Source organism: Phascolarctos cinereus, unplaced genomic scaffold (genome assembly GCF_003287225.1).
Source record: "Phascolarctos cinereus isolate Bilbo 61053 unplaced genomic scaffold, phaCin_HiC Scaffold_4;HRSCAF=312, whole genome shotgun sequence".
NCBI classification, from domain to species: domain Eukaryota; kingdom Metazoa; phylum Chordata; class Mammalia; order Diprotodontia; family Phascolarctidae; genus Phascolarctos; species Phascolarctos cinereus.
Window position 1 is genome coordinate 226,716,731 of NW_027555847.1, and position 27,938 is coordinate 226,744,668.

General features: G+C 37.9%; 1 protein-coding gene and 1 long non-coding RNA gene across 3 annotated transcripts in view; one reads left to right on the forward strand and one right to left on the reverse strand.

Annotated features, from left to right (window-relative positions):
• The first annotated feature begins 647 nt into the window (after positions 1–647).
• Positions 648–27,938, forward strand: part of ARPC1A (actin related protein 2/3 complex subunit 1A) — a 33,368-nt gene continuing 6,077 nt past the window's right edge. The window contains 7 exon segments of the mRNA XM_021008556.2: positions 648–795; positions 10,614–10,706; positions 12,232–12,336; positions 17,541–17,763; positions 22,515–22,622; positions 27,451–27,506; positions 27,509–27,662. Coding sequence (XP_020864215.1) covers positions 10,643–10,706; positions 12,232–12,336; positions 17,541–17,763; positions 22,515–22,622; positions 27,451–27,506; positions 27,509–27,662 — 710 coding nt within the window. The 5' untranslated portion in view covers positions 648–795; positions 10,614–10,642.
• The window catches only part of LOC110223190 (uncharacterized), a 42,135-nt gene continuing 32,580 nt past the window's right edge, over positions 18,384–27,938 (reverse strand). Inside the window, exon 4 of one of the 2 annotated variants that reach the window (XR_013486051.1) lies at positions 18,384–27,152. This is a non-coding gene — a long non-coding RNA (uncharacterized LOC110223190). Of the gene's footprint in view, positions 27,724–27,938 lie in introns of both variants that reach the window. The other variant, XR_013486050.1, reaches the window with a different exon arrangement.

Here is a 27,938-nt window from a genome sequence, read left to right on the forward strand (position 1 = left end):
TTAACCCAGATCTTTCCGGATGCTGACCTTGCCAGCTGGGAGTGGGGTTGGGATCCAGCTTGGTTGGAGCCAGACTGGCTAAAACCCCGGCTAAGAAAATTTGTACTTTATCTTACTATTATGGAGCTGCTAAAATTTATTTTAACAGGGGAGTGACACGGTCAGATCTGTGCCTTTGGAAGATTATTTTGGCAGCATTCTAAACCTTCTATCACTTGGCACAGTGCTCTATGCACACAGCAGTGGTTTGTTGAAGGAATGAATGAAGGAACAAGTGAATTAATAAACGAACGAATGAATGATGTGCAAGTCTAGTCCCTGAGTTTCAGAATGTAAATGCTTAGAACAAAACGCAGAGAGGAAGACGGAAGCCTTCGGCATTCCTTTCCATCCAGCAGGAAGCCCCTCTACTTCTCAATTGCCTTTGGGATGGGTCTTCTAAACCGGAGAACGGTAAATGGAGGAAGCGTGCGCCGGCTGACCGCTCGCCGCCACTGCACATGCGCCAGTCACGGACCTTCCCAGCCCGAGTTCTACGGCGCCCCGCGCGCATGTCCGTACATCCTCCCTTCCCCCTCCCCTGGACTCCCACGATCTGCGCAGACGATCTGCGCAGCCTGAGATGCGCTCGGAGGCCGTGCAGCGCAGGCGCTGTGCCCATTTCCGGGATCCCTGTCAGCCGCTCCCTCCCGGCCTCCGTCTTCCTCCCGCCGCCCGCCGGAGCATATTCGCGTCGACTGACCAGAGTCCGCGAATCCTCCGCTCCGGGGCCCGTGCGCATCCTCCCCATCCCAGGTAAGGGATGGCGACCAGCTTCGCATCCGCTCCTCACCCTGTCTGTCTTCGTCCGGGGCTCGCTTGGCCCTTCCCTAACCTTCGGTTCCCCCGGACCCGGCTTAGGCCGCGGGGGGCGGTCAGACCCCGACTGCTGGCGGCTGAGGAGGCGGGGCGGACGGGGGGGGTGGGCGGAAGGGCTGTCCTCTAGCTCCCGCCTCTCTCCCCCGACCCCTCGGGTCTGACCTGAGGCTTGGGGCGGTGAATCCCCTTTCATTCCCTTTTCACTATGGAGCTGTTCACCCTTCTTGGGTTTCAGGAGCGGGAGCCCCAAAATGCCGCCCCCCCCCGTTCCTTTCCCGGCCTCGTCTTTGATTTTTAGCCCTCTGGGTCAGGTTGGTCCCCATCTCCAAGCCTGAGGCGGAACACCTGAACACCCCCCACCACTACCTGTGCTGTGGCAGGGACTGGGCGTAGGTTGACTGTCCTTCTTTACCTGCCTCGCCCGTCACCGGGTTTCAGGCGTGTCCTCGCTTCTTCCTGGTGTGAGAAGTCAGAGGAGAGTTATCTCAGAGACAGGATTCACTTCAAATCCCCTTTTAACCACCGTCATTCTCAGGGCAGCCACCTACATCTTTGGGCATTTTAATTGACCCAATCAAAATTAAGAGAAAGGATGACCATGACCCTGACTGTACCCGTTCTAATCGGGATGATTGACTGCGCTTTGCGTTCGTTTAACTTCCTGGTCGGCAGGTTATTTTACCTGTGGGGTGATAGAAGAAAGAGTTTAAAAATGGTGTATCTGTTAAGAAGCTGAATAGGAGTTTCATTTGGTCTCTGTAGCTGTGGTGGGTCAATGGTATTGAAGTACCTGTACCTAGATTGGTCAGGGAGAGCGTTTATACTAAGGATGAATCAGTTAAAAGCCGAAAGCCGACCAGAGAGCTGAGACATTCTTCCCAAACTGGATTATTCCAGAATTGTAGTTCTTGTAGATTGAGGATTACATTTTCAGGTAGGAAACCGAATGAGGTTAAAAGGTCCTATCCTGGGCATTCTATTGGGAGGTGATATATATAGCTCTTGGTTTAAATATATGTTTCGAAATGTCTTTTTAGATCTGTTGTATGAGTATATAGTAAATTCTGCCAATAGACATTAAGTATTTTTTCTATGTGAGGGGCTGGGGATACAAAGAAAGAGTTTTCCTCTGGGACCATGTGTTTTACTGTTGTGACACAGAAGGTACACAAATAAGTAAATTCAAGGGGAATGAGTGATCAGGGAAGACTTCACAGAGGAATTGGTACCTGATTTGAATCTTGAAGTAAAACAGAGATTTTTTTAAATTAATTTTGATTTATCAGCAATCACTTCCATATGCTTTTGAGTTTAAAATTTTTCTCCTCCTTCCTCCCCACCACTGTCTCCAAGATGGTGCACAGTCTAATATAGTCTATGTATATACATTCCTATTAAACATTTTCACATTAGTGATGTTGTAAGTAAGAATTAGAACCAATAGTAGGAACCAACAGAAAGAGGAAACAAAACTCAACAGAAGAAAAATAGCAAATAGTATGCTTCGATTTGCATTCAAACTCCATAGTTCTTTCTTTGGATGTGGATAAAACAGAGATTTTGAAGTATAGAGTTGAGGAGGCAGTCCATTCTAGGCATGAGATTTTACAAATATTGTTTTATATTTCCATATCTGAGTGGCACTGTTCTTAAAGCAGATTGTATATATAAGAGAAAGAATTTTTATTTCAGTCTGTTTATATTCTTTCACCAACTAAAGAAGCATATCGTAGGATCTAGGATCACAGATTTAGAGCAAGAATGCTCCTTGGAAGTTATCTAGTCCAAACGCTAATTTTGCAGATGAAGAAACAGACCCAGAGAGGTAAAGTTTATTAATAAATTTAAAAAGTATTTCATGCCTTGAAGGTTTCTTCTTGAGTGCAGTAACCATACCTTATAATTCTTTGGTTCTGTATTGGGATCTGGACTATTTTTTCCTCTTTGCATCCCACACATCAAGGGCAAGGAGTTGGTGTGGAAACATTGCAACCCATCTATATATTATTTAGTGGGTTATTTAGAAAGTTGCCTGAAGCTTAGGCAAGTTAGATGGCATTAAAGCTAGAAGTCCCCTGACTTCAAGTGCAGCATTCTTTGGACTGTTTCACACTGCCATATAGCAGGTGCTTAATGAATGTGGGTTGAATTTTTTGTTGAAATGTTTTATGATGCTTCATATAGAGCAGATACTGAGTAAGTGGTTGTTGAATTGAGTAAGGTCCCCTTTATTTTTGCTGGTTTTCTTCTCCCCTACCATTTTCCTAGAGAAATATGGAGAAAAATAAGTTTTAAAATCAGGCAAGGGTGACCATAATTCAGAAATTATAGCTATTGCCTTGGGAGTTGAGGACTTGACAAAGGCAGTTTGTTAGGTACTCCCACAGAGATAGCCTATTTGGGAATAGGAATATTCCATACACTGGGTTTGGAATCAGGAAGTCCTGGGTTTGAGTCCCCATTCTGATATTTATTAGCTGCATGACTCTAGCTTCTCTGAGCCTCATTTTCCTCATCAGTAAAATAAGCAGTTTGGACTCAGTGGCCTATGAAGTCCCTTCCAGCTCTGAATCTATGATCTATGTGATGAATGTGAACTAATAATAAAAATAATAGCTGTAAATGGTGCTTTCCATCACAGTTATCATGGGTGGTAGCTAGTATAAATACTGTTCCCCTCCTAAAACAGGGGTAACTGGGACCCAAGGAAGTTGTTACACACTCAGAGGCTCAAGTTTGAACCCAGGTTTCTGACTTAAGGGTCCTGTGCTCTTTCCAGTGTAACATACTGTAGCTAAAGAGATAATCAAATGTGGTGATTTTCTTGGTCTGCAGTCTTAAAATGTGTCCAGCCATGAAAGTGTGTCCAGATTTGGAACTTGGGTGATGTGGCTGAATTAGAAATCAACAAGTTTTTGTCTTTGCAGCTATTGTTTATGACCTTACATGAAATACATACTTTTTATTATTGGCATATATATTTTTTAATTAATTTATTTATTTTTAGTTTTCAGCATTCACTTCCGCAAGATTTTGAGTTCCGAATTTTCTCCACATCTCTCCCCTTCCCCCACCCCATGAATTACTCTTTTCCCCCAACCTGCCATCCCTTCTATCACACACACACCCCCATCTCATTCCCCCCTTCTTTCCTGTAGGTTAAAATAGATTTCCATACCAAAATGAGTGTGTATGTTATTCCCCCCTTAAGTCAAATCCAATGAGAGTAAGGCTTACTTATTCCCCCTTCACTTCCCCCCTCTTCCCCTCCACTGTAAAAGCTTTTTCTTGCCTCTTTTATGTGAGATAATTTACTCCATTCTACCTCTCCCATTCTCCTTCTCCCAGTACATCCTTCTCTCACCCTTAATTTTATTTTTTAAATATCATTTCTTCATAGTCAACTTACCCTGTGCCCTTCATCTGTATATATTCCCTCCAACTACCCTAATAAGGAGGAAGGTCTCATGAGTTACAAATATCATCTTTCCATGTAGAAATGTAAACAGTTCAACTTTAATAAGTTCCTTATGATTTCTCTTTCCTGTTTACCTTTTCATGCTTCTCTTGAGCCTTGTATTTGAAAATCAATTTTTCTGTTTAGCTCTGGCTTCTCAATAATGTGTTAAGTTCCTCTACACCATTGAATATCAATTTTCCCCCCTTATTGATTACACTCAGTTTTGCTAGGTAGGTGATTCTTGATTTTATCCCTAGTCTTTTGACCTCCCGAATATCATATTCCAAGCCCTCCTTCCCTTAATATAGTATCTGCTAAATCTTCTGTTATCCTGATTGTGTTTCCACAGTACTTGAGTTGTTTCTTCTGGCTGCTTGCAATATTTTCTCTTTGACCTGGGAATTCTGGAATTCCTGGGAGTTTTCCTTTTGGGATCTCTTTCAGGAGGTGATTGGTGGATTCCTTCAATTTCTGTTTTACCCTCTGGTTCTAGAATATCAGGGCAGTTTTCCTTGATAATTTCTTGAAAGATGATGTCTAGGCTCTTTTTTTTTGATCATGGCTTTTAGGTAATCTAATAATTTTTAAATTATCTCTCCTGGATTGATATTCCAGGTCAGTTTTTCCAGTGAGATATTTCACATTGTCTTCTATTTTTTCCTTCTTTTGGTTTTGTTTTATAATTTCTTGATTTCTTATAGAGTCATTAGCTTCCGTTTGCTCCATTCTAATTTTTAAGAAATTATTTTCTTCAGTGAGCTTGTGGACCTCTTTTTCCATTTGGCCAATTCTGCTTTTTAAGGCTTTCTTCTCCTCATTGGCTTTTTGGACCTCTTTTGCCATTTGAGTTAGCCTATTTTTTAAGGTGTTATTTTCTTCAGTATTTTTTTGGATATCCTTTAGCAAGCTGTTGACTTGGTTTTCATTATTTTCTTGCATCACTCTCATTTCTCTTCCCAGTTTTTCCTCTACTTCTCTTACTGGCTTTTCAAAATCCTTTTTGAGTTCTTCCATGGCCTAAGACCAATTCATATTTTTCTCAGAGGCTTTGGATGTAGGAGCTTTGACTTTGTTGTCTTCTTCTGGTTGTATGTTTTGATCTTCCTTGTCACCAAAGTAAGATTCTGTAGTCTGAGTTTTTTTCTGCTGTTTGCTCATTTCCCCAGCCAGTTACTTAACTTTTTAACTCTTTGTTAAGGTAGGGCTCTGCTACCGGTGTGGAGGGCATACTATCCCAAGCTTTGGGGGTTTTGTGCAACTGTTTTCAGTTCTCCAAGGTGGCATGATCTAAGGAGAGGTGTTTACTCCTCTCCTGGCCTGTGCTCTGGTCCATGAGTGACCACAAGCACTCTTTTCTGCCCTAGAACTGTGAGGAGGGTTCTCTCTTCACTGATGCCACAAGCTCTGCTGTGCCAGTGCTCCTCTTCACCTCAGGACTGCCACCCAGACTGCAGCTCAGATCCAAGTATGGGCAAAGCACAGAATGCTGCCTCAGTGTCAGCAAAGAGACCCCTGTAATCTCCCTCTGATCAGTTGTTCAATCCCACTGTAGCTGCTGCTGCCCTAGGGCTGTGCTGAGGCTGGCCTGTGCTCCTCTTTCACCCAAGTCTGACAGACCTTTCCTACTAACCTTCTAAATTGTCTTTGGCATTTGTGGGTTGAGAAGTCTGGAAACTACCACAGCTGCCAGTGATTCAGCCCCCTGAGGCCTGATCAGGACCCCCTGGAGACTGGTCTGTGCCAGCATGGCTTGTGCTAGATTGCGATCCTCTCTCAGTCCAGCACAACAGACCTTTCCCATCAACCATCCCAATGTCTTGGACAGGAAATTTGTTTCACTCTGTCTTTTTGTGGGTTCTGCTGCTTTAGAATTTGGTTAGAGTCTTTTTTTTATAGGTATTTGGAGGGGTTTGGGGAAGAGCTCAAGCGAGTTCCTGTTTTAATCCACCATCTTGGCTCTGCCCCCTGGCATGCATTTTAAAATATTAAGTTTCATTCTTGTTTATAATCTTTATATGCCAGCTATTATTAACTCCCATAGAACATAAGCTCCTTGGGTGCAGGGAATATTTTGTTTTTGTCTTTGTATCCCAGGCTCCTAGAACATTCCTTGTGCCTAGTAGGCGTTCAATAAATGTTTGTTGAATTGAATTTCAGTTAACAAATAAAACAAATTTTTGCTCTCCACTAAGGAACAGTGGTAAACTAAATCCCTGTTAATTAAGGAACATAATGACATAACATATATGCTATTTGATTAAATTTGAACAAATGAAGTAGCTCTGATGTTAAAGGAAAGATAGGACTGTGCCATGAACATGTGAAAATGTTTTTTGAAACACATGAGTCAGTGCAATGAATTTTTAAAACATCAGACCTTTTACTATTGATTATACATTTTTTCTCTTATATTATTGCAGTTTGCCTAGTAAGGTATGTAAAACAAAATGTAAATTTCCTAACTATCTTCATTCCCAGAGCAAAATGTAGAATTTTGACATTTATTTCATAGCTTATTTTTAGATGCTTGATATTAATTTTATTTATTGGCTGAATGTGCTTATTTCTTATTGCCATGTGAATATATTTACAAGTATCAGAAGTATTACTCACCTTAAACCAAGTTTGATTTCAGCTTTGACAGTTAATCTTACTATTAAAGTCACCTTGGTTAAAGGGTGGTTGGAGACAGCCACCATATGTCTGACACATCCTGACTGTGTGATCCTGTACAAGTCACTTAACCTTTTACTATTCTAGGCAGTTGTCTAAGTCTGTAAGTTGCAGAGATGGTGCTGCCCTGCATTGGTTTAGTGAGTTTTGTCATCTAGGAGTTCCACTATACCAATGTAATCTCAGGTCCAGCAAAGCCTAATAACTTTCACTTTACCTTTATTTTCTCTTGGCCCTTCCATTCATTTCCTCTTTGCATCAAAATTTTGCTTTTCAGTCTCCATCCTAGTTTAACGTTATCCTACTTGGGTGTATGAGGTTTTAGGATTGCAATGAGTGTGACCATCTGAAATGATATCATTTGCTATGGATTATGTTTTCAGTTCATTTCACCAAACATTTATAAGCACCTGCTTATAATTGAGAAAACTAAGCTTTTAAATTTCAGGCAAGGGTGACCATAATTTGAGGTCCAAGAAACAATGCTAGGTGCTGCGGAAACTAAAGGAAAAAATTCAGGTAGCTCCTGACTTCTGTTAGGAGTGGGCGAGGAGTGGCGTAGGAAGCACTCAGTGCTCAGAAAAGTAGAATCCAGCGTGTAGGGAATAGTGAGGAAAATAAGGTACTGACAGAATGCTCTAGGGATGGAACACTTGGCTTGAGATTGGTTTTTAACACAAAGATCCCCTACCTCATGTACTGGTTGAGTCTTAGAATGGTAAGCATTTAGAGCCAGATTTTAAGAAAACTACATCCAGTCTCCTCATTTTACAGATAATGAAACTGAGTCTCTAAAGGCGTTACCAGAGGTCCACTAGTAAATAGCACAGCTGAGATTCAAATGCTGGGACTCCCCATTCAGTATGCTAAACTGACAAGTGTGTTAGAATTTTACAGAACATTAGAGATTGTCTAGCCAAGCATCCATCTTATAAATGGAATAACTGTTTATGAGTTTTAATCATATTTTAAGGCAGTGGTATTCTAGAATAGGAGGTCTTGAGAACAGATTAGGAGCCCTAAAAGATGTCACCCAGAAATCTGAGTAGGCTCCTAGATTTAGAGTGGAAGGGACTTTAGAAGTCATCAGGTCCAGTTTCTCAGTTTACAGATGAAGAAACTGAAGCACAGAGCAGTTAAGTGACTTGTCTAAGTTCATACATCTGGTAATAAGCCTCTAAGACAGGATCAGAACTCATGTTCTTGACTCCTGGTCCAGCATGCCACCCAACTTATCAGTGGCAGAATTTTCACATACAGAACTCATAAATGGCTTCCATAAAGAGAATGTTGTCTGTAGACATACAAAGGAAAATCCACTTCTGGCAATTCCTGACAATATCAGAGAAACTTTCACAAGTTCACTTTCTCATCAATGCAGAATGATGAAAATAAGGCAAGTTTTTTTTAAATGTGTAAATTAAATTAATTTGATTCTTTAGATTTTAGTGTCGATTTGCTTGATTAGGCTTTGCAGGGATCCAGATTATTGTACCTGAGAGATATTTTTTTAAAGTTTTTTTAAAAATTATTTTAAATTTCAAATTCTCTCCATCTCCCTATTGAGAAGGCAAAAGATATGATACCCATTATATACGAAGTTGATAGTAATCTTTATTTCCTTTTCAGGCTCTTGAGATATGCAGAGGAAATATATAAATATTTAACTGAATCCATTTTGATATAACTTTTAAGGTTTACAAAGCACTTTAAACATTCTTTCACTGAATCTTCAATTCAACAAGCGTTTATTAAGATATGTATTATATACACATTGTGCCAGGAACTCTGCTACAAACAAAGAGTAGGAAAACAAAAATAGTCCTTGCCCAAAGGGAGCTTATATTCTATTACATTCTTTCTTAATCTTTTGAAATGGATAGTACAAGTATTATTCGAAACCAAGGCTCTTAAAAGGAAAATGACTTGCCCACCTTCACAGATTAGCATGTGGCAGAAATAGGATTTGAACCCAAGTCATCTAGCTCAAAATCCCAGTAAACTACTTTTTAAAAGATTTTATTCAAACATGACAAAACAGGAAAATGATAAATGTTGAAGAGGATGTGGGAAAATTGGAAGGCTAATACATTGTTGGTGGAGTTGTGAAATGATCCAACCATTTTGGAGAACAATTTGGAACTATGCCCGAAGGGCTACAAAAATGTGCATACCCTTTGATTCAGCAATAGCACTTCTAGGGCTATATCCCAAAGAGATCAAACAAATGGGAAAAGGATCCATATGTACAAAAATATTCATAGCAGCTCTTTTTGTGGTGGCAAAGAATTGGAAATCAAGAGGATGCCCATCAATTGGGGAATGGCTGAGCAAGTTGTGGTATATGAATGTAATGGAATACTATTGTGCTGTAAGAAATGATGAACAGGCTGACTTCAGAAAAACCTGGAAAGACTTATATGGTCTGATGCTGAGTGAAGTGAGCAGAACCAAGAGGACTTTGTACACAATAACAGCCACGTTATACAATGACTCCGATTGTTAAACTGAACCTTTCTCAGCATTATGAGGATCTAAGACATTTCCAGAGGCCTCGGCATGGATAATGCTGTTCACATTCAAAGAAAGAGCTATGAAAGTCTAATCGCTATCACTTATTTTTACCTTCTGTTGAGTTTTGTTTCCTCTTTCTGATGGTTCCTCCTATTGGTTTTAATTTTTACTTACAACTTCACTAATGTGAAAATATGTTTAATGGTTATGTAAATGTAAAGCCTATATCAGATTGTGTGCCGTCTTGGGGAGGGTGGGGGGGAGGAAAAGGGAGAAAAATTTTCAATTCAAAAGCATGTGGAAAAAATTTAAAAAATTTAAATTAAAAAATTTTAAAAAAAAAGAATGAGAAAAAAAAAGATTTTATTCATGCTTCTTTTTCCCCCTCATCGTTTCCATTGTTTCTCTACCTCTACTCCACCAGAACCCTATCTTGTTAAAGGAAAAGTATAGCCAAGCAAAACAACACATTGACCATGCCTGAAAGTATTACAGTGCTATTATTTTGACTCCTGTGTATACGTCTATTAGTCATTGTCTTTATATAAGGGACAGTTCAATCTAATTGTTATTTACTTATCTCATCCATTAACTTCTGTCTTATTATCTGGGTATGTCATTTTGTTTTATATAAGTTTAATTGCCCAAAGATTGTTTCTTAATATACCATGTAATATTTCACAAAGTAAGTATAAATAGATTTTTTAAAGTGGTGCATAAATATCACATATATTCATTTAGAATGCATTTGAGCATCTTAGGCTTCCATGATTTTTGTTACTCTTGCATCATTCCCAAGCATTTTAAGCCATCTGGCAGTTTGACTATTGTTTATTTATATATTAATTTGTGGTGTGTTTTTATTGATTTTTAATTCCTTAATAAAAATGACTCATTTCTTTCTGTAAATGTTACCCAGTTCTGGAATGATCTGTGTAACACAATGTAACAGAACATTAATAGTCATCCTGAAATGAATAAGGAGCGCTGTTTTCGAACTATAGAGACATTAATTTTTGAACTGAAGTGAATTTAATGAATAGGATCTGGCCATGGTAAAGCACTACTTTGTAACTTTTAAAGTGCTTTCTCTTATTATTTATTCCAGCTTTTTCCCTTTTGAAAACACTAAGAATAATGTCCTTACATCAATTTTTACTAGAGCCAATCACCTGCCATGCTTGGAACAGAGACCGTACTCGTAAGTATGGTATTCTTTTTTGTTTGCTTTGGTACCTTCTCCATCTACAGTGTAGAATTTATTAGAAATTGGTGGGGCTCTCTGTGACAGGTTACTACTACAAGACACATAAAAGTTATAGAACTTTAGAACAAGAGGTGCCTTAGAGATCATATAATCCAATCCTTTTTTGTAAATTTTCAGAAACTTAATGTATAACTTTGGACAAGTCACTCTGCACCTCAGTTTCCTTATTTATAAAATGAAGGAATTGGCTTAGATGATCTCTAAGGTCCTTTCCAACTCTTAAGATTCTGTGATCTAAGTAAGGACAGAAAGCTAGGTCTCTTTTCCCTAAATCTATTGCTCTTTATGCTCTACCCCTCTGCCCTTTTGACTTCGGATGTATATGGGAGAGTCTTTTATTGCCTGAAGTACTAGCTGTTCTTCTGAGCCCAGAGCTTCTAAATAGCAATCTGGAGGCTGTTAAGACATTTAGTTTATTTTTTAGGCCCTATCTCAGTACCATATTGCCTCTTATTTTACACACAATTGATAACAAGCTGGGTTATCTTTATTTCTCCTGATTAAACCCCTTGTTCTTCCCTTCTGTTTAGCCCAAAACCTATCTAGAAGTGAGTACTTTTTTCAGTTATTTCAGTATAGACCCTTTAGAGAGCATGCTAGGATTTGATATTTAGGACCTCCTTTATTTTCTGATTGATTCACAGAGACTTAATGTTGTCTCTTCTTTTATCCTTATTTTCCTTATTTATGTCCTTGTTTATAGTTATTTATTTTCCTTATTATATCCTTATTTATAATTATCGCTATAGCTTAAACATACAAAAGTCTTAAACTCTATACTGAAATCCTAAAACTAATATTAAGAATCATATTGAGAAGTACCTTTAGCCAAATGAAAGTTCATCCAACGAGTTTAACTTTAAAAAGAAAACCAATGTAAATTAGTAGTATTTTAATGTATATATAATAGTACTTTAATATGTATTTTTAATAGATTTTGTTCTAGTTCAGGGGTTTTCCATCTTGTTATTAAAACTTAAGTTTAAGATCCATATGGGTTTTACCATATCTTACTTAGTAGAACCAAATTATATTAATTGAAATTGTAGTGGCAGCTAGGTGGTGAAGTGGATAGAGCACCAGCCCTGGATTCAGGAGAACCTGAGTTCAGATATGGCCTCAGACACGTTAGCACTCACTAGCTGTGTGACTGGGCAAGTCACTTAACCCCAATTGCCTCACCAAAAAAAAAAAAGAAAGAAAGAAAGATACCTGTATTCTTTTCTTCAATCCACTTCCTTAAAAAAAAATTTTAAAAGCCCTTATAAACAGAATTTCTCGTGTTTCATCTTTGATAAGGAAAAAATAAAATTCACCTCTACTTTTTAAAAAATAGCTCATTTATATAGCAATTTAAAGTTTGCAAAGTAATTTACTTACATCATGTTATTTGATCAGTTGTTAACCAAAATACTGTTATTCTGTGTATGTTAACAATATATTAAATTCTTTCTACCAGAGATTGCCCTTAGCCCTAATAATCATGAAGTCCACATTTACAAGAAGAATGGGAATCAATGGGTGAAAGCCCATGAACTGAAGGAACACAATGGACATATTACAGGTAATAGAATCCTATGGTGAGCTTAGTACGATAGTTCCTTTGTTTCAAGAAAAGGTCCGAGTGTAAGGTGAATGTGCCATATTGCCACATTTAATGTTTAGACTTCTGTGCCACTTAAAGATTGTCTTGATAAGTGAGGAAATATTGTGCTACTGATTTTAATTTGTCAAGCATTACTGAACCCCTCTTAGATACCTACCAATGTTGGTGCCATGGGGAATATTAAAGAAGTAGAAGATTTTATCTTTTGAGAGCTTAGTGATTAGTTAGACAAGACACACATGAAAAAACTCAAGGAGGAAAAACTGATACGTGAAAGTGTGGCCAAAACCATTCGTAAGTGTTGGAGGAACATAGTGTTTTATAAAAGGCTCCTCTTTATTTCTTCTTAAAAATTAAAGTTCTGTTAAGTTTTATAACTATGGGTTTGGGCCTAAGGGAACATAGGAATTGAAAGAATTAAATATCCCTTTCTAGAGTAGATCTTTAGTTCTTTATTAGGCAACAGGAATAGAAGACCCTGTGAAGGTATGCTCCTGTCCCTGCCCTGCTGCCTAGTTACAGAATGGTGCTTAATGACTTGGGTAAGTTGTGGGGCACAAGTTTGTGGGAGTAAGCATACATTAATTTTCATGATTGCTCTATGTGATAAGCCATAAGATCATAGATTTAAAGCTAAAAGAGAAAGACCTAAGACCCTAGATCACAGTTTCAAAGCTAAATGTGAGCTTCAAAGTTATCTAATCCAGTCTCCTCATTTTACAGTTAAGGAAGCTAAGGCCGGAAGAAGTTAAGTGATTTTCTCAAGGTCATACAGATAATAGTGGTAGAGGCTGGATTTAAACTCTGGCCTCATAGCTCTACAATTAAGACTTTCTTCAGTGCATCATGGCCGCTCCCTACAAATTTACCGATGACAGACCTAAACTTACACAAGTAAGGTGACTCGTCCATGGTCACATAGGGAGCAAATAGCCCTTTGTTTTTAGAATTTTGTTTTTAATCATTTGAAGGCATTGTAATTTTCTAGGGGTTTTTACTATAGCAAATATGAGTGGTCCCTGCTTTTAGATGCTATTCTGGAGATATTTTAAAGCAGATAGCTAGAAGGTAAAATCCTGATGGCACATGTGCTGTCACATTGTTCTCTTCAGGTATTAACAGAAGCTGTCAAATGAGAAGGTGGTTTTGTTTATTTTTTTAAAGACTGAATCTCTAGCTGGAAGTACAGGAACTACTTACTACTCCTAGACCCATTCATACTGCTGATTGTTGAAGGAGCTTTTACCTATTCCATTTCTGACTTGGGCTTGTTTACCCCTTAGGAAGCTTGGTAGCCCCCTACTCACAGGCACTCACCACTTTAGTACTTAACTTAATACAAACACCTGATCAGTGTAACCCACTTCAGTGAAGAATTCATGAGCTCAAGAGATGCTCCAGCCTCAGCCTACCTGGTAGCTAGGATTATAGACATGAACCCACACATAGATCTTTACTATGCATTGTTGAATATAGTTTCAAATTTTACTAAAACCAGTTAGAAGAGCAGAATTCAAATCTTTTTCTAAGATGTGTGTGTGTGGTTATTTTGCTCTGGGCTCAGCTTTTGATATCCATTTGAAAGAACTATTCAAAATATTCTTGAACCTTGTATGGCTGGGTCCTTTTTTTACCCTGCTTCAGAGTTTATCTACTTTTGTTTGTTGTGATTTAGCCTTAACCATATGGAATTTACTCTGTGTAGGGCGTGGTGTTTCCTACAGAGTCTTGTGATCTCTCAGTCCATCCCCATCCTCACAGCATTTTAATTCAAATGAGCAGTAAAGACTGTTGCTGATTGCCTTTGTTCTGATCATTTGAAATTTTACCTTTTATTTCCTGACAACATTGGTAAGTTTCCATTGCGTTATCATTGGTCCTTAAATAAATGGCCTTCCAGATTAAAGGAAAAAAAGATACCTTTCTCTAGCAATCAAAGAAAAAACTTTCTTTAACAACCCTTTGTGTAGTTTCTGAAGCTCTTTTCTGAGCATGCAGATTTGCCATCCTGAAAACAACATTATTGACTTTTCCTTTACTTATCAGGGTCATGGCAGTAATTCATCCCATGGTAGAAAACATTAAGAGACTAAATAATTATAGCACTGGCTATAGAACCAAAGGTCATCATTTTGATTTTTTACTAATTTTGCTTTCCTTCTGCCTGACTTCTCTTAGGTAGGTCTGGCCTATTTCATTTTCAGTCCTTTAGTCATTGGACTCATGGCTAACTTTCCTGGCTAGCTTCACTGGTGACCTGGGAAGTCAATCAAGTAAACAAGCATTTATTAAGCACCTACTATGTGCCAGGCACTGTGGTAAGTGCTAGTGATACAAAGAAAAGCCAAAACAAAAAATAAAACCATTCCCTGCTGTCAGAGTGCTCATAGTCTAATGGGGGAGACGACATGCAAACAGCTATGTACAAGCAAGGTATGTACAGGATAAACTGGAGATAATCAACAAAGGAAAATCATAGCATTGAAGGGGATCTGGAAAAGCTTCTTATAGAAAGTGGAATTAGGAACACTGACAACATTTTACAGTGGATTTTTAACATTAGAAATGTCTTTTTAAGCAAAAATAGGCCAAAGATGAAAGACAAAAGAAATAGCCAAAAAATGTGAACTACCCAGACATATCCTTCCCTCCCGCCCCCTTTCTACTTCCAGTCTATTTTGGGGTCCTTTGTGCTTTGGCCGGTTTTCTGTTAGAATTCTCAGGCAGCATTTTTTTCAGTTCTGAAGAAAATGTTATTGGAAGACTCTAAATATAACTATGGCAAGAGACCAAGGATCAGTCATTTTCTCAGATACTGACTAAACAGATGAAATACTTCTGTTGTGGCTCTTTCTAAACTAAAAGAATGTCTATTAATATAGAGAAAGGAAGATGCCACAGCAGACTTATCTAAAGAGATGTCATGATTTTTTTTCTATGTTAAATTTTTTGCATTAATGTTTCATCTTTAAAAAAAAACAACACGAAACTTACCTAAAAGTAATGAAAAAAACGGGAAAAATGCAAGGCTATATTAGGAAGAAATGACAACTTGCCTGCTGCTGAGTATATCCTTTCTTCGTCTCTTCCAAGCAGATGTTTAGACAGGTAATGCTGCTGTACAGTTTTGAACATGACTGTGTAGTTTGACAGTTGCAAAGTTGGCTGTCAAGGTTGGTTATCACAGTAGAGGTAGGGCTAGACGGTTGGCCTTAGAATAATTAAAAGCCAGGGAGAGAGATTTCTAGGGAGAAAAGCATTTGTAGCATTTTTCTTAATATATAAATTCCTGGAGAGCAGGAATCTGCTGGAGTAGGGGGAATGGTGGGGTACTAGCAGGTAGTCCTTGTACTATGCATATCTAGACTTTATTTTCATATCTAGGCTTTTTAATAAAAAGTATTCAGTTGTGGTTGTAGTGATTGGATTATTTGAGAGGAGGAGGATCAGTTCTTCCATTTCATCCAGTTTTCTGTTAGTCTCACTCAGATATTTGTTGAATTCTTATAACATACCAGTTACTATGCTAGGCACTGGTGGGTAATATGAGGTATAATGAGAATAACTTAGCATTTACAAAACTTTCCAAGCTATTAGTATTGCGTCTCATCACAACTCTCTGAAATAGGCAGGCTTTCCTCCACTTTTCTCCCCCTTTCTTTTTAAAGGATGAGAAACGGGGATGCTTATAGCCAGTAAAAAAAAATAATACAAAAGAACATTCAGAGTTGACCAGCCCTGTTCACTAGCACCACTGTTGCAAACTCTCTTACCTCTAAGATGATAATAGAATGCAAGGTCCTTGAAGGGGGACTTAGAAGAGGTTAATTGACTTGTCCAAAGGCACAAAGCTAGATAGTTGGAAAATCAGGGGTAGGATTTTTTTTTTTTAAATCCTCATCCGGGCTGTCTGTGGCTGGAGTGAGAGTTTGTTTACACCTTTCCTAATTGGAAAGTCTGTCCCATAACAGTCATCCTCTTATGGAAAGTGTGATTAAGTTGTAAAAATATAAAGTGATAACTGGAAATTGATTATGGGCCTCTAAGACTGTATTTTATTCTTTCATCTGAAACATACACATAACTTAAAAGAAGTATGTATTTCCTGCTTTTCCCACTTAGTTTTCATCATAGGATCATAGATTTAGAGTTTAGAGACTGTGAAGTCCAGTTCTCTCATTTTGTAGATAAACTGAGGTCTAAAGAGGATAATAGCCCAAGATCACACTTTAGTAAATATTAAAGATGGGATTTGAACCCAGGTGTTTGGATTCTAAAGCCAGCGAGTGCTCTTTTCACTGAACCAGCCAGGGATGTGTGATTTGTTTATCATTTAGGTTTTTGTTTGGTTTATCACATTCCAATAATGGAATGATGGAATCCCCAGTTGCTATTTTTTTTCATTTTTACGTTGCTATTAATCTTTTGTGAGTGAATTTTTTATGCATATAAATTGAAATTTGTTATATATTTTTGTTCTTTTTTTCCCTTCACCATTATGTCATACCATTGTTTGTCTTTAAAAAAAATTTTTTTTTCCTAATTTGAAATTTGCATTACCAGATACCATTGCTGCTGCTTTTGGAACTTGGATTTCATGGTACATTTTAGACAGACCTTTTAGTTTTAATGTAACTAGCTTTTTAAGCTTAGATGTGACTTCTGAGAGGCAACATAGCCCAATGGGTAGAGTGCTGCATTTGGACTCAGGAAAACCTGAGGTCAAATCCTACTTCTTACCAGCTGTGGAACGCTGGACAGGTCATTTAACCTCTCTGAGCTTCTGGAAGCTCTTTAAGACTATTAAGTTTTAGACTGGGTTGCAGTCTACTTGACAAAGGAAGTTCCTACATAAAAATGCCCTTGACATGACATGCTTCTTATAGACAGTATATTGTTGACTTTCTTTCCTGGAGCCATTTTGCAATTTTTTAAAATGGGAAAATTCATGCTATTCACATTTATTGATGTAAGTAGTCTCTTATAAGTTTTTTGCTTTTTTTCCATTAGGGGAAAAAAAAAACCATACATATAGGTAGAGATACTTAATTCAACAAACTTTTTTGAGTGCCCACTGTGTCTAAGACATGATACCAGGCACTTTATACTTAGTTTGACACAGTCAACTTTTTTAAGACATTGATACGGGGTTTCAATTGCAGGTATTGACTGGGCTCCCAAGAGCGATAGAATTGTAACTTGTGGTGCAGACCGTAATGCCTATGTCTGGAGTCAGAAAGATGGCATCTGGAAACCAACCCTGGTGATCCTGAGGATTAATCGTGCAGCCACCTTTGTGAAATGGTCTCCCTTGGAGAATAAATTTGCTGTAGGTAGTGGAGCTCGACTGATTTCCGTGTGCTACTTTGAGTCTGAAAATGACTGGTGAGTAGTATTTTAGAAATAATAAATGAGAACAAATTTGTGAAGTTGTACATTCTGACCTACTTTTGTATTCTTTATGATATCCTGAGGCTCACATGGAACAGTGTCTAGAATTGGTTTATGGAAAAAACGGTGTTAATCTGGAGAATATTTTCCCCTTGAAATTTGCTAATAAACTCTGTTAAGATATTCTTCTTTGTAAGTATATATGAATGATCAAGCCACACATAGCTCTCTCTCAGCAGAACCATCCATTTTTGTATTTTGGTCTACAAGCTTGTTTCCATTCCCTAAAATTAGACCTCTGTTCTCTCTCATTCTTTTCAAATTACAGTTTTATAACCCTGATGCTTTTTTCTTATTTTATTATATAAATTACAGATTGAGTTATACTCAGAGGCCCACAGAAATGTTAGAATATTTTCCCTTTCCCCCCTTACCTTACCTTACCTATCCTCTTAGACTTATAGGATTGATTCTGAATTGTTTTCCTAACCCCTTCTTTATTAATACAATATTTTGTCACGTTAGTATGTAAACCATCTCAGTGAAAATTCACTAGAATCTTGGAAGCATAATTGTGAATGTTGTACTTTATAAATCATTTGAAACTGAGCCAGTCAAAATAGAGAAATTTATTATATGTCTGAAGAACTTATTTTAACCATTCCCTCCTGTTTGCTGTGATAAGAAAACAATTCTGTTCCATCTGACACACATTCAGATATAGTGGTAAATACCCTCCAGCTTGGAAGTGGTTTGTGGTAACCTGCAGTGTTTGTGTTTCAGCCAAAATTAGCAAAAGTGTATTTTTTACAGCCTTGCCATTTCTGTTGTATTTAGGCACATCAAAGGAAGGGAATTATCTTCTTACTTTTTTATAATACAGTAAAACTTTCAAAGTTGGCACTTATTGGAAAGAAACCAGTCTGAGTTATAAAATATATACCTTTTAAAAAGATTTTGTTTTCTTTCAAGCACAATGAACAAAATGTTACATCTGAGGAGATTTGCTTTAATAGATAATAAGATAGATAAGATAATAGATAAGGATTACTTGTAATTAGCCATCAGTTGTTTCTGTGTAAATTGAAAACTTTTAAAGGTCTAAAAATTTTTTATTTAGGTAACTTAGAGATCCCTCATACAATCTTATTTTCACTGTGAATATGCATAGTAAACCTTTTTTATTTTTGCATACCTTCAAAGAGAAACTTCACAACTCTGGTCTGAATTTTCACAAATTCCGAGTTTGTGTGTTTTGAATAAATGAGGGTTTTTTTTACTGGATAATAGGGTAAAGAAAATAATTTGAATGTGCTCAATTTTTTAACTTTCTGTTCGTTGAGAAGCTTTTCCTCAATTGTAAAATAATGTTTCAGAGGACCACAAAATGTTAAAGTTGAAAGGAATTTAGAGATTGTTTTTGTCCAACCCCTTCATTTAACAAGTGAAGAAACTATGGTCAGAAGAGGTAGTATTGATTTGCCTAGGTCACATGAGTTAGTGGTAAAACTGAAGACAAAGATCTAGGTCTTGACTTCTAGTCTGTTGGTTTTTGTTTTTGTTTTTTTCCATTTAAAATAGCCTGCTAATTTACACGATGATGCGTCATCACTTTTTAGACAACAGCCCAAAGACAAAAAATGATGTTATGAATTGTTAAGTATCTTGTTCCTCGGTGTTTTGCTTTAATTTAAAATATGTGCTATACACTTAAATGTAGTTGGGGGAATATAAAGCCTGTTTACATGATAGTCAGAAAAGTGAAATATTTCCTGCTCTCAAGGAGTTCACACTAATTGAGGGAAACAACACATAAAAGATAGTTCTGCTACATGGCAGATCTTAATTATTCCTTTGAAAATAGAATTGTAGCTTGATAGAGGATTATAAAATGAATTTGTAGGATTTAGGCACCTTATAAACTAAGATGAAAATAAGGACAGATAACTAATTAGTGAATTTTGATACTTGGATGTCATTACAACTGTCAGTCTCACACTGTCATGCCTTCTCATCATATGTGACTCTTGTCCTTGCTCTTCAGTATTCATTTCATGTCCTCCTATAAATTCTTCACAGAGGGGCCATCCAGTGTCCTGGGACTTTCTTCTTGATCTCTCAACACTCCATTCATTGATTATCCTTTACTCTCCTGCATGATAGTTACACATCTTTCTGATAAATCGTTATGTCATCTCTCCTGCATAGTTTTTCATGATGATCTGTTGGATTTTCTTCAAGGTGCCCCTCCTCCACACACACCCCAGTGTCCTTTGGATGACCTGTAATTTTAATTCTGCTGAGACTGTAATCTCTGACCACCATATAGCATCACCAGAACTCTACTGATGTTAACAAGCTAGGCTTTGATTTCAGGGAGAAGTTTGGAGTCATTTAAAGCATTTCCCAGTTTACCAAATCTTTAGTCTTCATTCTAGTCAGTCAGGGCTCATTGTCCATTTGCAGTGCTTTTCTAAGATATATGTAATGGCATTCCATGGCCTGTGCATTCAGGAATACATTAGAGCATAGACAACAGATATTTTATATTTGTTTGGTTTTTCCAGTGTGGATAGTGAAGCTGAGCTCTTCAGTGAATGTGGATATCATTCAGAAGGTTTTGCGTTGTTTTGGGGGTTGCTATAAACAGCACAATGTCAGCCGTTGCCACCTATAGGGAATCCCTCTCATTTGGACTTAATTATGAACATGATAATGGCATGTTTGACGAGCATGTTTTCCTGTTTTATGCCTTCTTGATAATTAATTGTCAGATATATACACACACATACATACATACATACATACATATATATATATATATATTTCTGGACCTACATGATGTGAGAATTAGCCTTGCTTGACTATGCATATTTGTTACAAAGGTATTCTTACCACCCCCTACCCCGCCCCAGTTTGTGAGGAGATAGGTGGAAAGGAGAGAAAAAATATTTTTAAAGCAGAAGTTATCTCTATTGTCACATCTTTCAAGGAAACATGATTTTAATATATACGTAGGAGACATGGGAGGAGAGCTGTAAGGCAGTGTTTTACTCTATGAAATCAAATGTTGTTTATAGCCAGGAAAGAGTAAATAGAGTGGGCCTGGAGTCAGAAAGATCGGAGTTCAATTCCAGCCTCAGATTCTTCCTACCTGTGTGACCCTGGGCAAGTAATTTGATCTCTATTTGCCTCCATTTCCTCAACTGCTAATGAGGTACTAAAAGCACCTACCTTCCAAGGTTGTGAGAATCAAATGAGGTAATATTTGTAAAGTGCTTAGCACAGTACCTGGCACATTGTAGATACTTAATAAATACTTATTCTTTTTTCCCTTCGCCTCCTCTTTCATCAAGGATGCCCTTGATATGTGTGGATTATTTTCATAAAGACTTTTTTTAGAGAAGAGAATATAGTCATATTGATCAGTAGTTACTGATATTTGCCTGATAAAATTTTTTAGTAATAATATAGTCTGACTCTTTACCAAGTGTCTTGTATCCTCCCCACTTTCATATTTTTGAGAATCGATCAAACATCCTCAAAATTTTCACCTCCAGTATAGATCTCTTCTGAGTATATTTGGATCACCCCCTCTGTTCAACTTTGTTTTCTTTAGTGTCATTTGTGTTTCCTCATGTAGGGCTGAGCTTCCCTCAGGACTGTGGCAAATATGTTTGCAGACAGCCCAGCATCAAGGACTGTGATGTTAGCATCCAGTGTCATTGATGAAAAATAGCTTGTTATAAATCTTGACACGCCTTCTATTTATTTTCTATTGATTGTCTTCTTTCCACTTTCATTCTTAAATGCTGTCAGCATGATCTGCCTTAATTTGGTCTCAGCAAGCTTTCTGTAAGCCTGTTTTGCCTCTAGTCAGCAGCTGGCCTGCAAACATCTCTGAACCACTTTCACTGTGCCAGGCATTGAGCTAAGTCCTGGAGACACAAAGAAAGTTAAAAATAGCCTGCGCCGTCAAGAGCTCATTTTAATGGGAGACAACATGCAAATAAATATATATGATATTGTTCCAGTCCTTTCACTATCCTCTTTCATAAAGATTTTTCAGATTAGTTTATATTTCCCTTGGCTACCATCTCTCCATTTGGTAAGGGATCAGATGTTTCCTGACTAAAGTATTTTCTAGAATCTTTTGGTCTCTTCACCATGGCAGTTGATTTACATGTTAACTTCTTTAGTAAATATGATAATCCTTGTAAGTGTTTGTTCTTTTATCCATTTCCCTTTTTTAAATGTCAATAACTTGTCTAGGTCAGGTTGGGGTTGTCTCAATTGTGCATCGCGTTTTCTTTTTATTTTAAAATTGGGTATCAGTTTTGATCTTTTCCTCTAGCAAGTCATTGTTCTAACTCTACATGTGGCAGCTAATCTGACAGTCATTTTCTGTTAGTATTTAAATTAATTTTTATAATATTTGGTGCTTATCATATCCAACACCTACTGACTATCTTCTTGAATAAAATATTTCTAAAGACGTGTATGAGCCGGTGCAAAGTGACATCAGCAAAACCAGGAGAGCAATTTACACAATAACAACAATATGTTAAAGGTAGATTCCTTCAAGCGACTTAGGAACTCTCATCAGCACAATGACTAACCACACTAGCAAATGTGAAATTCATGCCTAGATGTTATCTGCTTGGTAGATTTATGTGATATTTGAGAGCTGTAGGTTGACATCTCTTGGTATGTGTATGTAAGCTGTCACTTTTTTTTGGCTTTAGGTGGGTGAGCAAACACATAAAAAAGCCAATTCGTTCTACTGTCCTTAGTTTGGACTGGCACCCCAACAATGTTTTGCTGGCTGCTGGATCTTGTGACTTCAAATGCAGGTGAGAAAAAACTAAATTTGATTTATGGATTTCAAATTGGCTCACTAGGTGTTAACTCATTTTGTATTATCAAACTTAAAACAAAGTCAAGAAGTAGTAACATAGAAAGACTAGGACCCAAATCCCATTATACTTATATTTGTTTTTAGTATCTTCCTGCCAATATTATCAGAAAGTATGGGCAACATAGAGTGAAACAGGTTTTGACACTGACATAGTCTTTTTAATATTACATCCCTGGTACAGTGGCCCTTATGATCTCACTTCTAAGATACTAAGATTAACAAAATATAGCATAATTACCGTTATTTTTAAAGTAGTATACTGGTTATTTTTCTTAGGACACAACTAGAAGAAATGCAATTGAGTTTGGTAATAGTTTGCAAGATTCATACTAATGTAGTTGCTTTTTAAATTTGACCAATATGTCACTGACAAAGAAGCAGGAAGTCTTGAATTTTGCCCTTCTATGAAAAACAATGTTATTTGGGATATGTAAGACTAGAATAGAGTGAGGATTCCATTAAGTTACGTGATGAAAAAGACTGCCATTATCACTACTCTTAGGTTATTATTTGGAAAGAATGCTGGTTAAGTATTTAAAACCAGATTTAGCAGTAGGGAATTGAGTGAACATCAGTTAAGTTTGGTTCATCTAGTGAATTCTTTTTTAACATAGAGCTGTGCAGCCATCTTTCAGAATCCTTCGTAGGGTTTTGAATGTCATCCGGTCTCCTAAATTTTGATTTGTTCCTACAGTACATTCAGCTACCATTGTTTGTGGTATGCAGCATAATGTTATAGCTTCTCTGGAAGTTGAAAATAGGTATTGCTAACAAAGAGAAAGAGAATAGCTACCACCATGATTCTGTTAGAACAGATCTAAAAATATAATTATCAGGCCAGAGTTTAGTTCACATTATATGGCAAATACAGAATAGTACATGTGATTCAAAGTGTAACAAAGAAACTTTATCCTTTGAAATACATGGCTTTCTGGATATAATTCCATTTCGTTTGATTATCGCAACCGGTTTATTATTGTTCTTCCATCATAGCTTAAGATAAAATTAGTTCAGTCTCTGACTTAATGACTACCCCTGCTCCCCACTTGCTTCCACTGCTGAGATGGAGGGAGGTGGACTTTTTTGCAGTAGTACAAGCATAAGGTAATAAGGGCCTAGAATGGGGTGGTAGCAGTGAGAATGGAAAAGGATGAATTTGATATATTACTGAGGAACAGTTAATAGAATTGGATGATTGACAGGGTCTAAGTGGAGAGGAAAGAGGCATCAAAGATGACTCCAGTGTTCAGAAGCTGAGTTAATGGAAGAGTGGCAGAAACAGGGAAGTTGGGACAAGGAGCTGATTTGGGGGAAAACCAGTTTCTGGTGTGACGAATTGATTCTAGGTCATATGCAGATGAAGACATTAATTAGGCTAGTTAGAGCTTTAGACTAGTGTTCAGCAGGAAGTTTAGGGGTCGAGTTTTAGGTTCAAGAACCTGGCCTTCAGTTTCCTTATCCTTAAAACGAAAGAATTAAACCTGATTTCTGAGGTCCCTTTCATCCCTAATCTATGATAATCTAAACTTTGAGAGTTGATGAATGTTCTCAGAATGTGGGAAAAAAGCAGACTGAGCCATGAAGAGAGCAGATATTTAAGTGTGAAATGGAGAGGGGGGAGGAGGTGGGGTTATAATAACCTTTTACAACATTTTTGTTTTTTTATATTCTGTTATGCAGATACTCTTGTTCATGTGATCTGTCCTAAAGTTTTGGATTCCTTTGTCAATTTTTTTGTTGTGTTTTAAAAATTGATAACTAATAAAGGGTTCCATCTTTATATGTGGCTTAGATGTTTCGTATTTGTCTAATCTGTCTTCCACAAGGCAGCTCTATAAGTACTTGAAGATAGCTGTCATGTTCCTGTTAAGTTGTCCCATTTCTAATTTAAACAAACCTACTTCCTTTAACCAGCCATTCTTATTGCCTTCTTTTGGACATTTGCCCTTTATTCTTAAAATCAATATAAATGAGAATATACTGTGGAATTATTTAGGCCAGTTTACTTTTGAAATTATGAGTACATAAATATTTCTCCAGGTGAATTCATATTAACTCACAACTTTCCCCTGTTAAATATGATTTTAAATGAAACTGTCATTCTTTCCAAGTGTTAGGATACTAACTCCTGTTTTCAATATTAGATTTTCCTGAATTTCGTATGTTTCAGCAGTACTTCAGGGACCCTTGAATAGTCCCTCCACCAAGTCAGGACCCTCCCAGCCCCCCCTTCCCCAAACAATAAGTGGTCTTTGAGAGTTGATGTGGCCAGAGGATTAAAGGACTCTCCCCTGCAGTATTCTTGGGTAGTTATCTAACCTCTGCTTGAAGATCTTCTAGTTAAAGAAAATCTGCTGCTTCCCAAGACATTCCATTCTGCTAATGGTTAGGGAAAGGAACCGGACCTCTGATTTTGAGTGGCGAGAATCCCTGAATGAGGAAGCTCTCTTCTACCAATGCAGTTGCCACCTTCCCTGCAACTTAAAAAGCTGCCTAGAGCAAAGGTTAAGTTACCTAGCTGGGGCTGCACAGCCAGTAGATGTCACAGTCGGGGCTCAAACTCAGTCTTCCTGGCATCCAGGCTACCTCTCTACCATGCCCTGCTACCGGTCTACTTTTGGATGGCTCCTACTTGTTAGGAAATGTTTCCTGAATTTCAGCCTGAATATGCCCTCCTGCAACTCTACCTATAGTTCCCAGCTCTGCCCTCTGGACACAAGCAGAATAAGTCTAATTTCACATTACTGCCCTTAAAGTACTTGATACTGGCTGCCGTGTTCCTCTCCCTTTTGCCCCCTCCAAGTCTTCCCTAATCTAAGCTAAACATCCTGAGTTCCTTATTAGTTTATACTCCTTCCCCACCTTCCTGGTATCTCTTTTTTTGACTTTCCACAACTTGTCAGTATCCTTTTTCAAATATGGCCACAAGAACTAAAGGCAGTACTGCAGATGTGGTCTGACCAGGAGAGAGTGAAGCAGTACTGTTACTCCCTTCGTTCTGGACACTTGTTCTCTCAGGGTAGCCTAAGATCGAGTTAGTATTTTTGGCTGCTGTGTAACCGCAGCCTGGTGAGTGGCAGCATGGTATACTGGCTAGAGGGTCAGTTTAGTTGGAATGACCTAGCTTCAAGTCCTGCCTCTAATATGTACTGACTGGCTTTGTGACCATTTGCAAGTCATTTAACTTTTTTTTTGGAGGGGAGGCAAGAGGCAGTTGGGGTGAAGTGACTTGCCCAGGGTCACACAGCTAGTAAGTGTCAAGTGTCTAAAGCTGGCTTTGAACTCAGGTCTTCCCGACTCCAGGACTGGTGCTGTGTCCACTGTACCACCTAGCTGCCCCTGTTTAACCTCTTAATGCCCAGGCAACTCTCTTAAGATTTTAAGTTGAGTTCAACTTGCTGATCTTCACTTGTGGAAAGAGTTTCCATGCTGGGAATTTTCTGTGATAATGAAATCATAGGTCCAGAACAAACAAATTAAGTTGCATAGTTATAATATTGAGTTTGCTGTCCACTAAGATCCCAAATCATTTTTATTTGAACTGTTCCTTAGCTACAGTTGTACAATTGAATCTTTAAACTTGTATTGGGCTTTAAATTTATTCCTATTAAATTTCATCTTATTATTATCTTATTATTGGTAAGGTTTAGTCCCTCATCATGGCCTTTTGATATATGTTTGTTGTGAACCAGTGATCTAGCCGACACTATCAGCCCATATCTTCATCTTGTCCACAAGAATTACGTGAGATTTTGTCAAATGCCTTGCTGAAATCCAGGTATGCTACCTCTAGCATTTTCTGACCTGCTAATCTGATAATCTTGGCAAAAAGGAAACAAGTTTAGCCTGGAATGACTTGTTTTTAATGAAGGCATACTGGCTGTCAGTGTTCATTGCTATCTTTTACAAAAGCTCAAAAAGGATCTCTTTAATGTTATGTTAGAATTTTTGCTAGGAATCTGTCAGCCTGTACTTTGAAGATTCTGCCTCCTCCATTTTGAAAATCGGGACATTTTTCTCTGTTCATTCTCATGGCATATCTTCTGTTCTCCAAGATTTTCAAAAATCACTGGCAGCAATTACATCTGCCAGGTTTTTCAGTGCCCTGGGATGTAGTACATCCAGGCCTACTGACTTGAACTCATTGAGAGGAGCTAGATGCTTTCTCATTGTCTTCTTCTCTGATAACCATTTTTATCCATTCTTCCCAGTACAGAGATCATCCTCTTTGGCAAATAAAATGAGCTATAAGAGTTGATTAGTTCTCTTTTCTCTGTCATCTGTTATCATCATCTCACATTTCTGAACTACCCTTGTGATGATCATCTCCAAATTTAGTCCTGGATGACAAACATAGTCCATCTCTGCGTCACAGCCAAAACCCTTTCCAGCTAAGACGTACTGGATCTTGCACTGTCTCGACCAGGAATCCAGGGTCACCAGTGAAGCATTCATTGGTGTGGTGCTTTAGTAGGATAGAGAGGGGTGTGTGGGTTAGCAAAATGTAAGGGTGTGTATATACAGATATTCAGACATGGTAAAAGGAGAAGGGATTCAAGTATTCTAGCCCCACCACTTACTGTGTCAGTCACTTGTGCTTAAATTGTCCCATCTGTAAAATGGGAATTATAATACTGGCACTCTTTATACTTTGCAGGATTGTTGTGAGTTAAATGTTTTGTAAACCTTAAAAAAAATTACATAAATTTGAGGTGTTAGATATGTTCTTTTTCATTTGTAGTTTTTTTCCCCACATTTTCTAGAGTTTTTTCTGCCTACATTAAAGAAGTTGATGAAAAGCCAGCCAGTACTCCATGGGGTACAAGATGCCTTTTGGTCAACTGATGTCAGAGTTTGGTGGTACTGGAAGTGGCGGTTGGGTCCATGGGGTTAGTTTCTCTGCCAGTGGGAACCGCCTCGCTTGGGTCAGCCATGATAGTACTGTATCAGTTGCTGATGCCTCCAAAAACATGATGTAAGTGTTCTTTTTTTTCCCCCCAACATACAGTGTCTTCCATTTCTGAAGCCTTTTCTCCCTTGTGGAAATGGGATATGAGAAAATCAAAACAGGTCCCTATTAGGTTAATCAGCTGAGCTACCATAACTTAGTTTAAAATTACAGAAATACATTGAGACTTTGAATTTGGAATCAACAGAATAGGGCCCTTGAGATATATTTGTAGTAGGTAACAGCTAACTTTTGAAATGTTTTTAAACCTAGACTTGAAAAAGGTTGTTTCTATTGCCAGAA